Genomic DNA, 13,863 nt, shown 5'->3' with positions numbered 1-13,863 from the left:
ATTCTCACAAATAAATCAAATAAGGTTTCTAAAATCTTGATTATTGATCTTTAAAATGTCCTATATGTATTGCATAATCCTAAAGACATTATTGAGTAACAAAATCTATCCTATGATGTAACAGAGGTCTTGATTTGGTTCTTTGAAGCAATATTTAGTTCATAGTATCTGCCATATTCATTACTAGTTGTATATATTTCATAACCATATAATTCTTCTAATATTTAATCACAAAAAGAAATTCAATACCTTTCTTTTTATTTCATTTATATATATATAATATTTTTATACCTTCAATATTAAGTTCTATTTTTGTATGTTTTGGTTTTTTTTGGCACTTATGTAATAAAAAAAAAAAATTAAAAATCCTTCAAAGTACTTAATTGGTTTTTATAAAACTATACTTTGACAACTTGTTGAGGTCTCTTTTTATAATGTCTACATGCTTTGGATTCAATAAATACAGTTTTTGCCTTATTTGCCTTATTTGCCTTATTAGCAACTCAATCTTTTGCACATCCAAAGCCAATTCTTTTAAATATTTGCAACTAAAAGCCCAAATATAGATTTGCTTATACAACAACCTATTGTATTCTTCACATTGATTTATTATTAAACTATTTTCTAATTCAGTCTTGTCCATTTTATCTTTGATTTTATCCTCAGTTAATAGAACTTATTTACACAAAGAAATCATTTATTATTTCTTTTGCATCTTGAATATTAAGAATATCTATACTTTTGAGAACTAATTACACCATTTTTTTTATAAATTTAAATTTTTTACTATCACTTAAAATTTTTGTATAATTGTTTTTAGATTCTATGTCATTTTGGTTGTAGAAATCCAAACTACAGTCAAAATAATTATTATTTGATCCTTTACCAACATACAGGATTTTAAGTTTTGATAATTTGATTTTTTTTGTTTTGAAATATTTAAAAATAAATAAAACTTTACTTATATTTTAGCAAAATAAAACCTTCTATAATTAATTAAATAAGCGCTATTTTCTTTATTTACTACAAAAAAATGTATTAATGTTGTCATTTTTAAGACACACATTGTCACATCCTTGCAATTTCTATTGACTTCATGGTAATCTACTAATTACTTGGAACCACGGAATCTATGAGATTAATCTAAAAATCTACGATGAGGAAGGCGAAATCGGAAGAAGCGGCGAGGGGGCAGGAAGAGGCCTCGCATGGAGTTGAAGCGCAGGGGTTCCAGGGGTTTAGGTTATCGCAGGAAGGAAGCACGGAGTAGGGCCGTGGCGAAAGTGGTGGATGTGGAGCAGGCTCGCCAATCTTCGCGAGAGAGAGCAGAGAGTGAGGGTGAGTGAGGGTGAGTGAGGGAGAGAGAGAAAAGAGAATCCAGGTGAGGGAGGGTGTTGTGGCAGGTCTGTAGCGATGGGGATGGTACGCATCAGGCTCGCGCGCTTCGGCCGCAAGAACCTGCCATTCTATCGCATCTTCGTGGCTGATAGTCGCTCTCCTCGTGACGGAAAGCACCTTGAAGTTGTCGGGCATTACAATCCCTTGCCCGGTGAGAAATCTTCTTTGCGGTTGAATTCGCCTATTTCATTGCTGGGCGTTTTTTTTTTTTTTTTTTTTTTTTTTTTTTTTTTTTTTCCCACACTCTGTGTGACTATGTCTTTTGATTCTGATGGTTTGCATTGACTACGAGAAAACGAGAGCTCTGCTGTGCAATTCACTTTGTCTTTCGCGAGCCGAATTTAGAATATATGCTCACGTACGATGGATGAGATTTCCTGCTTCATAAGTTGGAGCCAAGGTGGTCATGGTTTAGGGTTTGAAGTTCGGCATAGTATGCTGAGGCTTACGGGGTCTATTCTCGTTCAGGGAAGGATGGTATGAAGCGTATTGGTGTAAATAGCGATAGAATCAAGTAAGTATCCCTTCTTTGCATCCCTTTTCGTCTTGGCATAATCATCTATATACATCGCAATGCTTATACGCTCCATGTAAGTTGTCAACAAATTGAAATACATGGTTGTTGACTTGGTGTTTTCCCTGCTGTTGGCAGATATTGGTTGTCAGTTGGGGCTCAACCATCAGATACAGTACGAAGACTCCTTAACAAAGCAGGGATTTTACCAGCTCCTCCTGTTCCGCACATGCCGAAGAAGGGTCCAAACCCTTGACTCAGAAAAAATGGTTAGTTATTGTTGGATTAGGATTTGGCAATAATAATCAAGTAGGGCCCCACTTCTTGGATCAAAAGATGAGTGACATACTTGGAAGACCTATACGGTATCGGCACAAGCCCCATTTGAAGATCTGTTTCGGTGATTAGAAATTTCTAATGTTATATGCATCTGATTCAATCATGAATGCAAGAGCTTTCGATCTTTGGAAAGGCGATTGATGGTGTCCAATGTACGAGCTCATGGAGTTCTCTGTCTGTTCTTTTTCCTTCGTCCACACGTGTAAAATTTGTCTTCTTTCACGTGGTTTGTTTTCTACTACCTCCTTATTCCTAAATATTATCTTGATTTTTTTTAAGATCCCGGTGGATTGTTCTTGCATTAAATTCTACTTACAGCTGATCCTAATATAGCTTAGACTGGAAGAGTCCATTACACAAGTTTGAGAATTTGAATCTTGTTAAAGTGATTTTTGCTGTTCGTCAGACTTTCTCAGCATCCAGGTGAGGCGCTTTATCGTGCAATGTGACAAGCTGCAAACTGGTATTGGATTTCATTGCAGTTCTGTTGAAATGGATTGTATTCGGGATCAATGTGTTGCTGTGCTAAATATGGCGTTCTGCAGTTGATTGGACATGCAAAAGTGGAGTTCAGGTGGACTAAATAGAGTGATCTGGAGTGGCATTAATCATAGAAGAATGAAGTAGAGTTGGAATAAACATAGTAAAGTGGAGTGGAGTTGAGACGAACTATGTAAGAAGTGGAGTGGCATTAACCATAGAACAATGAAGTTGAGTGGGAATAAACATTGTAAAGTGGAGTGGAGTTGATAGAACAATGAAGTAGAGTTGGAATAAACATAATAAAGTGGAGTGGAGTTGAGACGAACTATATAAGTGGAGTGGCATTAATCTTAGAACAATGAAGTAGAGTTGGAATAAACATTGTAAAGTGGAGTGCAGTTGAAACGAATTATATAAGGAGTATAAGGAGACAAGGGCTTCACTTTTCTCCGTCGTCGCTTGTCGCTTACCGTCGTTTGTAGCTCTTGGCGTAGGTGTGTGGGTGTTTACGCAATAGCAGCATGGCGGCGCCTAGGACATGTGTATTGTTGGCCTTCATTTTGCTCCTCTGTATGACTCTCCCAGGGGAGGGGTTGAGTGGCGAAAGGGAGAATGCCAAGGGAACAAGAAAGCATTTCGGGCCTTGGATTCCTCTGCCGCGTCCTCTGCCAGGGGCACTACCTCCCTTGGCAGACCTTCCTCCGCTGCCAGCATTTATACCACCGTTTCCTGATTCTACGAGTTCATCGACTTCCACTACGAGTGAACCGTAGACAAGAGATTTGACCTTTTTCAAATGCTGATTTTGAGGTTTTAGTCGTGCACTCATTTTTGAGTATGCGTAGTATGCATTTGAAAGGAAAGGAGAAAGTATATGCTAATCTTTTGGATTGGTGCATAGAAAATCTAATCAATCGTAGAGACGAACTGTACCTGCGAAAAGCTTTGCACTGTCGCTGCGAATAAAATTTAGTGAATACGTTTTCACTCATTCACACGGTTCCATTGTATTATCCAATTCGATCATTTGATGTGACTGCAATGGTCTTCCTTATTTGTGCTTCGTTCCAATGAGGTTGAGTACAGTAATTGATGTGTGAAGAATTGTATTGGGCGTCAGTTCTCACTGAGATAGCTTCCCCTGGTGTCGTTGAATGATTTGGCTGATTCAATCGGAACAATTACAGCACGTGTGACCAACTGGGACCAGGAACATCATCACCAACGATGATAAGGGTAGCAACTTCTGAACACCTCCGCATGTAATCAATCCCACTGCAGCAGTGTCAAGAAGTTCTGAGAAATATTCCGTCTACAAATTAGATGACCCACTGGAGCGAAAACGGGTGAATGAGATTTGATCTCTTTCATTTCTGGTTTGGCATACAAGCTCAGCTATCGATCGCATCAACATCAATCTATCACTATCCGTTTTGTGCAGAATGGAAAGAATTTGCTTGCATGTGTGGGTTGTAGACAGAAGAAATTGTTCAATTACTGGCAGGGATTGCGGACCCAATTTCTAGAATCACCTGGATTATGGAATGAGTTTGAGGTCTAACTTGTGCATCTGATTCGTCAGCAAGTCGTGTGTGTTGAATCATGGTGGCCTCGCATTGGCTCACTCTGTGGTGTTCTGTAATAAAATTGCATTGCAGGCTTTTGAGGACGAAGGTTTGTGAGCCCAGCTGAATAGCTCCAACTCCACCCAAGAGCTGCTGCATAGGAAGCAGCTGGGCACGAAACTGTGAATCATATTTTGGTTGTTACTTATTTTCATGTTCATTTATTTTTGCAATATTTTCTGATAAAAAAGGAATGGGGGTTAGCATAGTGTTTGATTATAAGATATAAGGTTATTCCTCATTTTCTTTTGAAGTCCACCAAATCCATGAATTTAAGCATCTTGATACATGAATACATGTTTGCAAATTATTTCAACTCTTTGACCAATTCAAAATTAAAAATGCAGTAAAGCTCTTATATATCTTACTATGTTTCCATTTCAATGTGTTTATTTTTGTGCTCCAACAAATGTTTTTGTTATTGTGGACAAGATCTTTATCAAATCACATGTAAAATTATTAAAATATGTTTTTATTTTTTACTTTTCTAGTGCTTGATTTCTTTTGATCTATGTCTTTTAATTATATAAATAAGAAAATTAAAATTTTGTCTTAGTATCAAATGTTGCTACTTGGACATACTTAAAATTTAATTCTTACAGGTACTACCAGACGTGAAGCAGCACCTAGTGAACCATCCTCACAATACAATTCAGTCCAGCACCAATGCAAAATATACAGTTCAATAACATTATATTGTAATGTAAATCCAGTCGGAAGCCTAGCTGAAATGAAGTATGGGTGAGACGAAATGTATGCGACTTTTGTAGCCCAATCATCAGTAAGACGACACAATGATTGCCAGCAAACAGAGGCTCAGGGGCACGTCATAAGAACTTCCATCATCTAAATTTACAAAACCCCAAAACCACACTGGTCACGTAGTGAAACAGACTCATTGTACGTGTTCTGATTAATCTGAAATTCCAGTGCCTTTCAAACAATTTGCATAGTATACGTTCATATCGAATGGCTAAAGTAGGAAGTCTACTGACAAAAATTCAAAAAGGCTCAAACTTGATTGCTGTGAGCTTCAAACGAAAGTGATATCATAAAAAAGTCAAGACTATAGAAGATGGTGACACCCTAAGGGTTAGAATTTGGTGCCTCAACCTTCATGCATGACAAAAACCGAGTTCAATGGTATGAGGAGCAATCCAAAACGCAGAACACTCAAAAACAAACTCGTCACAAAATACAAAATAAAAAGAAAGAAAGAAAGAAAGAAAGAAAGAAAGAAAGAAAGAAAGAAATAAAAAAGAAGAACGAAGCATCAACATACACAAAGACCAAGTCATCGAGTCAAGTAAAGTATAATCTGCAGCCACAATTTCCTCAGAAATTTGAGGCAGCAGCAAATATATTCCCTTGGCCTGAAAACTCCACTAGGAATGGTTTAGTTTGAGGTCTCTACAAAGCAATCTCATATGTACGCACTGTCTACGTAGTTGGATCTTCCTGTGGGATCAAAAGAGATCGCGATTGGTGAGAGCCAATCAAAGAATCAAACTCAGAATTGTGCATATTTTGTACACCACCGTTGGGACCTGGTCTGGTTTTTCTTTACATACCACTATCCGACAACCTTGTTCTCTACGGTTGCTGCAACTCGCCCTACAAACAAACATCCCAGCTTCCTAGAAGCAGAATCTCAAGCTCCATTGCTCAACAAATCAGTCAGTAAGCAATCCATCTCCTCCGAGCATCAAAAGCGTCACAACGAGATGCAGCCGAGATCCTACAGCATGATAGAATCCATGTTCAAAGCTTGTAAACTCTCCAAAGAAAGATGATCCAAACCCCTCGCTGGAGAGCTAGATTGAGAACAGGGTAGGGAGAGTACCTAATCCTCGGGTCAATGTAATTCTTAGGTGGTTAGGTTGAGCGTGGGGAAGCGAAGGGATCGATTCAAAGCCTTCACATGATTCACAACGCGTGAGATGGATTGGTTGGTGGAGATCATGGAGTACTGGCGGGGGACATGGCGAGGTCTGGCTCAGGAAAACTAAAAGTGGCGTCCATAGCCAACGCGGCCGAAGGTGTGAAGCAACTACTGGAGCCGTAAACGTTCCCAAGTCCAAAACCAAATCCATTGGGACTTGGGAAGCCGGTGGGGCTAGGGAGGCCGAAGGTATTGGAGAATCTGAGATTGGAGAACGTGGGCGACATGGGAGGAAGAGATGAAGTCGCAGTTGCGCTCGTATCTGGCTTTGAAGACGGACCATTACCTTCCACGATTTTTTCAGCAAGTTGTCGGATCACTGCGCTGCTAGGCGACTCCAGCCCGTTAAGAGCATTCACCCATCCTTGATCACTCGGTGACAGCTTGGGTAATGGAGAGAAGGATAATGGAGGCGGAATTGAAAATGGCGAGGCGCCATGGTTTGACAGAGGGGAGAAGTTAGCGAAAGGAAACGAGGGTTGATGAGTCGTAGCGGGGTTTGTTTGCGGCTGATAAGAAGCTTGAGCTTGACTTTGAGCGGGGGGGTGGATAAGAGCAGGATAAGTGCCGGTTGGCCGCAATGGTGGCGGGGCGATCCGTTGCAACCTGGAGATAGGAGGCTTCGGTCCAGAAGGAGGAGGATTCGCAGGTTGGGAGGTCCCTGTCAACTGCTGTACCAGAGAGCGGAAGTCGCTCGGTTCTGTCTTGTACACCTGCGGAGCTAGTCTGGGTTGTGCCAACGTCGGTCGCAAACCTTTCCTTATCTTGCTGGAAGATTTACTCACTGCCAACGACCCTCCGCTCTTGCTACCTTTCCCTATCTCTCCTGCTTCCCCTAAGTCCATGGATATGGGGGCTGCCATGAAACTCAACCTGCTTGCGAGGTTCTCTAAAGAACTCCTCGTGCTCCTACTCTTTCACAACGAACTTTTCATACTAGGGTTGCGCTGACGAATTGCGACGATTGCCATGTGTGCAGCACCCGACGAAGAGCTTTCGCGATGGCATGGACACGCAGCGAAAGCTACATACTTACCCACACATCACTATCCTCGAGCGCAACTAAGCAACACCTGAAACGCCACAACAGCACTGTTTCTTAAGTTGAGAGTCCTGAGACACTCCCACAATTCCTTGCTCCTCTCGGACCCAAACACTCCGTTCACTTCACATCTTGTACATAGACCCACTGACAATCCAGAGCGGCCACCACTTAAAATTACCACCAATTGGACAATTGGCTTCACAATACTGAATACCTCCAAGAGAAAGAGGATATTTCCAAGCTTGAATTTCCCACTCTCACTGGGGAATCGGGGTCTTAATACAGGCCCCTGCAAACCAGGACCCAAGATAGCTAATCTTGACCAACTTCTAAAGTAATCATGTATAAACCACAGCGCCAAACCTGGGGAAAGGAGGCAGCGAACAAACGACTACGCCTTGACCGAAGACTCGAATGACACAAACACTCCAACAATCAATCACCGGCAGCAACAGAAGCACTTATACCTTCCACACGCAGAACTCACTTACAAGAACAAACCCACCTTCCCCCACATGAACAATCAGAAATCACAACCCATCACCAGTAGCTCCAGGACTAGTACAAGCAAAAATCCTCCACCAGATTCAAAAAAACAAAACCAGGAAGAGTAAAAGAAAAGCCTCACACGACCAAATTAGAAAAATATCCAGCGGTAAATGAAAAAAAAAAACACAAACACAAACACAAACAAACAAAAACACCACCACCACCACCCCAGAAATAGGCACTGATGAACGACACCCAACCCACCAACCGATGCTCCTCCTCCTCCAGCCAGCCACACATACAGTGTGCTTTCTTGCATCCACTGCGTCCGCTCTAGAGGTTGGACCAACGACCAGATGATGATGCAGTAAAGAGAGCAAACCCCACCTGGAAACGCAAATTCTCTGGATCACGGCCCCCCTTCCTTCCTCCCTTGGTCGCATCTCCTCTGTCGTCTCCTCTACTACCACCATCCCCCTCCCTCCGTCGTCCTCCTCACCTGTGCTGTGCTCTCTCTCTCTGTCTGTCTGTTTCTGCAACACGGCAGAGATGGTCCCGATGCTTTCTGGATTGCGATCGGTCAAAGAACAGACGCAAAAGACGCGGACGACCTAGCTACGACAAAAGGACCCCCCGCGACCAGGCCCCAGGCCCCAGTCTCCCCCCCCCCCCGATGCGGATCGACTGATACCTGTCTCTGTACCATGGTATTATCTTCCGGGTGTCCACATACGGGTATGATGCAGGTATTAGAAAGCGGGCGCTCATCCAGCTGCGGAACCGGCGGGGCTAGGATGGTCCTTCCCGGCTCATCCCGCGTGGCGGGATGGTTGGTAGTGTGTGGATGAGGATGCCACGTCACGAGGGAGCTCAGAATCCAGGTAGCCTTCTTCTTTTTTTCTTTTAGCCCGCATTGTTCAAGCCGTCCTTCCTTGCTTGATTGCTCTCTCTCTCTCTCTCTCTCTCTCTCTCTCTCACGCTCTGCTCGCTTGCTCGCTGCTTCTTGTTGTTGTTGTTGTTGTTCTTCTTCTTTTTGGGTGGCCTGGGATCGTTGTCCTCTGCCACGTCGGATGCGTGACGTGCTATGGTCACCGTTGGCGATATGACAGCTGGCAGTCGGGGGGAGCATCGAAGGATTCGTCTGCAGAGGATTGTGCAGCTTTTGTTGTAACATGATCATCTTGTGATATCCTCAGAATTTTTATAACTTAAAACTGAGCAGGGCCTTTTTCTTTACTTTTTTCTTTTAAAAAAAAATCATTATTTTAATAGGAAAGAAAATTGAAGATCAAATATCCAAGAAATATAAATTCTTTGAAGACACTATATTATTTTTTAAATTATAAATAATCAACATTTCAATGGATATTTTTAGTATCTAGAATAGCATCATAAAAGTACTACAAAAACTTTAAAAGATCCTAAAACTTCATAAGGTAATCATGATACTAAAAAAAAATTATCACTTTTAATATGTCTTTAATGCTTTTCAACAAGTGGACTTCTTATAATGGGCACATAATATTTTTTATTTTTATTTATTTTTATTTTTTTCATAAATTATTACAACAAAGCTAAAATAGTTACCAAGTAGTGTGAGCACTGTTAAAGCATCACAAATGTTGACTTTTAAATGTTTACAACTTAATAGAATAATTGAGTTTATATAGAAGGGTTTTGAGCTTAAATTATTGATAGTGAGTAATATTAATAGCATTATGTGTTGATGTTATTATTACCATTCTAATTATGGAGATTGAATGTCTTGAAGAAGTCATACAAATATCATCAAAAGAAGATGATAGAACAATGTCATGTCATTATTTAGCTAGTTTTTAAATTAAACTAATATTATTATAAGATATTAAATATTCAAATAAATATATCTACAAAACTAACAGGAATAAAAAATACTATTTAAAATTCTATTATTAAGAAAAAGACAACAATAAAGCTTTTTTTAGTCACTCATTTTATATGATTAATATATTTATATAACCAACATGATACAAAAATCATTAAAACTTTGTACTACTATCAATAATTTGTATAAAAAATAATATTTAATACATATATTGGTTTAAAATTAAAAAAATAAATTATAATCAGATCATTATAACATATTTTTAAAATTAAAAATTAAAAATATTTATTATTATTATTATTAGTATTATTTTCTTAAATTTTAGTTTACAAATTATTTTGGTATGAAGCATACTATTTATGCAACATATAACTAAAAAAATCTATTTGGATTTAATTGAGAGTCAAAAGATTTTTTTCAAAAAAATTAATCATGTAAATAATTGATTAATATATTGTATATATAATCAAACCTTAAACCTTTGTTTCAATCTCTTGTTTCCAATCCCATGTCCTAGTTATCATCTCTTGTTCCCTATCATGTGTCTCAAATCCTCTCCCTCTTCCCTTCTTCGTTCTGCATTTGTTGTCTCTCATCCTTGTTCTTGTCCCTCATTCCCTATCCCTGTCAAGGACAAGAACTCGATGAAAGCTAAAGAGTAAGTGAGACTTTTCTCAAAAAGAAATAGGACAAAATAGAAATATGTATATTAAGAAAGAAACTGGAATGGCTATTGCCAAAATACAAGAAAACTAGAGACCCTTGAAACTAGACTAGAAGCAAGAAAGGAGTTGACAAGAGTGAAGAGGGCTTCACTCTTGCCTCTATATATACTATCTAACTAGAAGCCACATGGCGATGTTCTATAAGACCTCCAATATATGTTGACTTTCTAGGCCACATGCCTTTGCTTGCAAGGCAAGTTTTCTATGGATGGACCACATAGTTAGCTTGTTCTTTAAGCTTCCAACATGTGTGGCACATGGCTAACTTGTTGACCAAGTTTCTAACCTAAAAGTCAACTATAGACTCCTATAAAGTCAAAGCAGCGTCTATGAAGCTTCTAAGAAGCTTCTCTAGAAGATATTACACAATTAACCTACTTTTATCTACTTTTACATACTTTTATCTATTCATATAGGTAATTATATGTATGTCCGTGACATTACCCCCCCTTCTAGGGACGAGTTCCACGAGGAGCGGTGATTATATATTGAGAAAATCTAATATGCGACGAATTGTATTTGCTACATACTCTGATCTTTGTTCTCTTCGAAGATAGTTGATGGGTCCTCTTAGCCATCGATAGTGTCCCATTCCAGGGCGAGAAGACCACCCTGTTATTTGATCACTGTTGAGGCCTTCATAACTTCCTTCAAATAATACATTTGAAACACCATTAGGAGTCGTTCCTATCTCCAATAATATCACCAAACATCGAGAATCTCTTCCAAGGTCGTGATACCAAACGCGTTGTATCTCACCATCTATTCGAGGAAGAACATGTCGTTCTTGAGGGTCTTCATCTCGGTTGCGTCGTCTTGAAGGTTGTGACAATCGCAATGTCTCATCCGGTAAGTCAGCAAACGAAGGTTCTTGAGTTGAATCCGCTGGTTGTTGGCTCTCCATCTAATTAGCGTCACAAAATGCAAAGAAGTTACAAACAAGGATAGGAAATTGAATGTTATCTTGCCTCAATCTTGTCTCTTTTATAAGAGAGGTTTTCATCTTGGTTTTGATGGATGTCGTTGATGAAAAACTTTGACTTTAGCTGATGCATTTGTTAGATTCCTGGATGGCTCCCATGTGCGCTCACTAATATCATATCCGCACCAATGAACAAGATATTCCAGCTTATTTCGGCGCCGCCTTGAGTCTAATATCTCTTCCACCTCAAATTCTTCATTATTATCTACTTCTATAGGAGGCGGTGGCATTTGTCTTCTTCCTTGTATATCCACTGTCTTATATGGTTCAAGAAGAGACACGTGGAATACAGGATGGATCTTCATTGACTCCGGTAGATGTAACCGATATGCAACTGGGTTGATCTGTTCAGAAACAGAAAAGGGGCCAAGCCTACGATAGTCCAATTTGTCACAAGGTCGAGTGGTCTTGATATTGCGACGAAGTAGCCATACCTTATCACCCACGTTGAGTTGTGGTTGCTCTTTACGATATACATCTGCATTTATCTTTTGTCGTTCTTGAGCTTTCTTCAACTGCGCCTTCATTATTGCATGTAACTCTGACAACCGATTTGCCATATCTTCTGCTGTAGGATTATCAACTTTTGAAAAATCAAAAGTATCAAGTCATGGATGATAGCCATAATTGGCAAAGAAAGGTGTTTGTTGCGTGGAGGAATGTACCGTATTATTATAAGCAAACTCTGCCAATGGCAGAAGGTTTGTCCAATCATCTTGTTGGTAGTTGATGGTACACCTTAAATACTGTTCCAAGACTTGGTTTACGCGCTCTGTTTGTCCATCAGTTTGAGGATGGAAAGCTGAAGATAGCTTTATGTCCACTTTTAAAATCTTGAAAAGAGTCCTCCAGAATCTCGACACAAATTGAGTTCCCCTATCCGATATGATATCTTTAGGTAATCCATGATAGCGATAGATATTATCAATGAAAAGCTTAGCTGTTTCTTCACCTGTGATAGATTTTGTACATGGCATAAAATGTGCCATCTTGGTGAAACGATCTACTATCACAAATATAGAATCATAAGATCTTGAGTTTGGATGATCTGTGATGAAATCCATAGAAACAGAAGACCATGGTTGTTTTGGTATAGGTAATGGCTGAAGAAGTCCGTAAGGTCGATGTCGAGGAATTTTTGATCTTGAACAAATATCACATGATTGTACAAAGTCTTTGACTGACTTCCACATTTGTGGCCACCAAAAATCTCTTGATATGAGTTCCAGAGTCTTATTATATCCAAAGTGCCCTGCTGCTGGAAAGTCATGACGTGCTTGAAGAACACGTAAACGTGCTTCTCCTTTTGGAACATATAGGTGTCCTTCAAAATATAATAGATTATTCTTGAACTCGAACTTAGAAGAATCATGAGACTTGGAAGAATTATTCTCGATATCATGAACAAGAGGGTCTGAGGACATACTGGACTGGATTTGCTTGAGAAAAGTTGAAACAACAATCAATGTTGATTTCACTGCTCGGAGATGAAATTGCTCCGGTTTCAAGAGGACCGTTCTTTGTTGCTCAAAAGCTGCATCTCCTTCTTTTGGTGCAAAATAAGAACGTCTAGACAGGGCATCGGACAAACCTTGTTGTTTTCCTGGCCGATAAGTGATAATGAAGTCGAATCTTGACAAAGACATACTCCAACGAGCTTGACGACGATTCAACACGCGTGCTGACATGAAATACTCGAGGTTCTTGTGATCTGTATACACAGTGACTGGACTAGAAGCACCTTCTAAATAATGATGCCATTCTTGAAAGGAATCCACGATTGCAAGAAGTTCTTTATCGTGGATCTCATAATTGATCTCGGCTGCTGAGAATTTTCTTGAATGAAAAGCTATCGGATGAAGTTTGTCATCTGTTCCCATTTGTGATAAAACTGCACCCAAGGCAAAATCCGATGCGTCTGTTTCCATAAAAAATACCTTGGAAAAGTCAACACGATATAAGACTGGTGCAGAGACAAACGATGTCTTCAAGGCTTCAAATGCTGCTTCCGCTTCTTGATTCCATTGGAATTTATCTTTACTAGTCAAGCGTGTAAGTGGAGCTGCAACTCGTGAGAAATCTTTGATGAAGATCCGATAGTAATTGGCAAATCCCAAGAAACATTGGACATCTCTTACAGTCTTTGGAATCTTCCAATCCATGATTGTTTGGACTTTCTTAGAATCCATCATAAGACCATCATTTGAAATGATGTATCCTAAAAAGTCAACTTGAGTAGTGTGAAATACACACTTTTCCATCTTGGCGTACAATCCTGCATCTCTGAGTTTTTGTAATACTTGACGAACATGTATTTCATGTTCTTCAACATTCTTAGAATAAATCAGGATATCGTCTAGGTAGCAGACGACAAAATTGTCTAAGAATTCACGAAATACATCATTCATGAGATGTTAAAAAGCAGCTGGTGCATTCGTGAGTCCAAAAGGCATGACA

At 39.6% G+C, this 13,863-nt stretch overlaps 2 protein-coding genes and 1 long non-coding RNA gene across 6 annotated transcripts; 2 read left to right on the top strand and 1 right to left on the bottom strand.

The window, feature by feature from the left end:
• Nucleotides 1-1,252: 1,252 nt before the first annotated feature.
• On the top strand, nt 1,253-3,725 carry LOC112294625 (small ribosomal subunit protein bS16m/bS16c). Its single transcript, XM_024545304.3, has 3 exons — nt 1,253-1,549; nt 1,867-1,912; nt 2,051-3,725. The coding sequence occupies exons 1-3, from the start codon at nt 1,414-1,416 to the stop codon at nt 2,166-2,168; spliced, it is 300 nt and encodes a 99-aa protein (XP_024401072.1). The 5' UTR covers nt 1,253-1,413; the 3' UTR covers nt 2,169-3,725.
• Nucleotides 3,726-5,661: 1,936 nt separating this feature from the next.
• Nucleotides 5,662-8,354, bottom strand: LOC112278727 (uncharacterized). Of its 4 annotated transcripts, none has more exons than XR_002968785.3 (3): nt 8,223-8,354; nt 6,203-7,374; nt 5,662-6,097 (listed from the first exon to the last, which is right to left on the bottom strand). XR_002968785.3 is itself a non-coding variant. In XM_024512400.3 (2 exons), exon 2 carries the CDS (start codon nt 7,162-7,164, stop codon nt 6,319-6,321), a length of 846 nt encoding a protein of 281 aa, XP_024368168.1. In that variant the 5' UTR covers nt 7,165-7,374; nt 8,223-8,354; the 3' UTR covers nt 5,662-6,318. The 4 variants fall into 4 exon arrangements, 2 of the variants coding, with proteins under 2 accessions (XP_024368168.1, XP_024368169.1); XR_016501863.1 differs by lacking the exon at nt 8,223-8,354 and adding an exon at nt 8,100-8,216; XM_024512400.3 differs by having other exon boundaries at nt 5,662-7,374.
• Nucleotides 8,355-8,650: 296 nt separating this feature from the next.
• LOC141045004 (uncharacterized) lies at nt 8,651-9,502 on the top strand. The gene is made up of 2 exons (XR_012216864.2): nt 8,651-8,716; nt 8,945-9,502. It is a non-coding gene; the product is annotated as an uncharacterized LOC141045004 (long non-coding RNA).
• Nucleotides 9,503-13,863: the final 4,361 nt, after the last annotated feature.

Source organism: Physcomitrium patens, chromosome 2 (genome assembly GCF_059467195.1).
Source record: "Physcomitrium patens ecotype Gransden chromosome 2, ASM5946719v1, whole genome shotgun sequence".
In the NCBI taxonomy this organism is placed as follows: Eukaryota; Viridiplantae; Streptophyta; class Bryopsida; order Funariales; family Funariaceae; genus Physcomitrium; species Physcomitrium patens.
This window is presented reverse-complemented; position numbering and strand designations above follow the sequence as displayed.

What these genes read in the sequence shown, in the direction of transcription:
- LOC112294625 (XM_024545304.3), top strand. Translation starts at nt 1,414, where the DNA reads ATGGGGATGGTACGCATCAGGCTCGCGCGCTTCGGCCGCAAGAACCTG. An exon ending in GCATTACAATCCCTTGCCCG is followed by an intron (nt 1,550 to 1,866) that starts GTGAGAAATCTT and finishes ATTCTCGTTCAG; the next exon opens with GGAAGGATGGTATGAAGCGT. An exon ending in GTAAATAGCGATAGAATCAA is followed by an intron (nt 1,913 to 2,050) that starts GTAAGTATCCCT and finishes TGCTGTTGGCAG; the next exon opens with ATATTGGTTGTCAGTTGGGG.
- LOC112278727 (XM_024512400.3), bottom strand. Translation starts at nt 7,164, where the DNA reads ATGGCAGCCCCCATATCCATGGACTTAGGGGAAGCAGGAGAGATAGGG.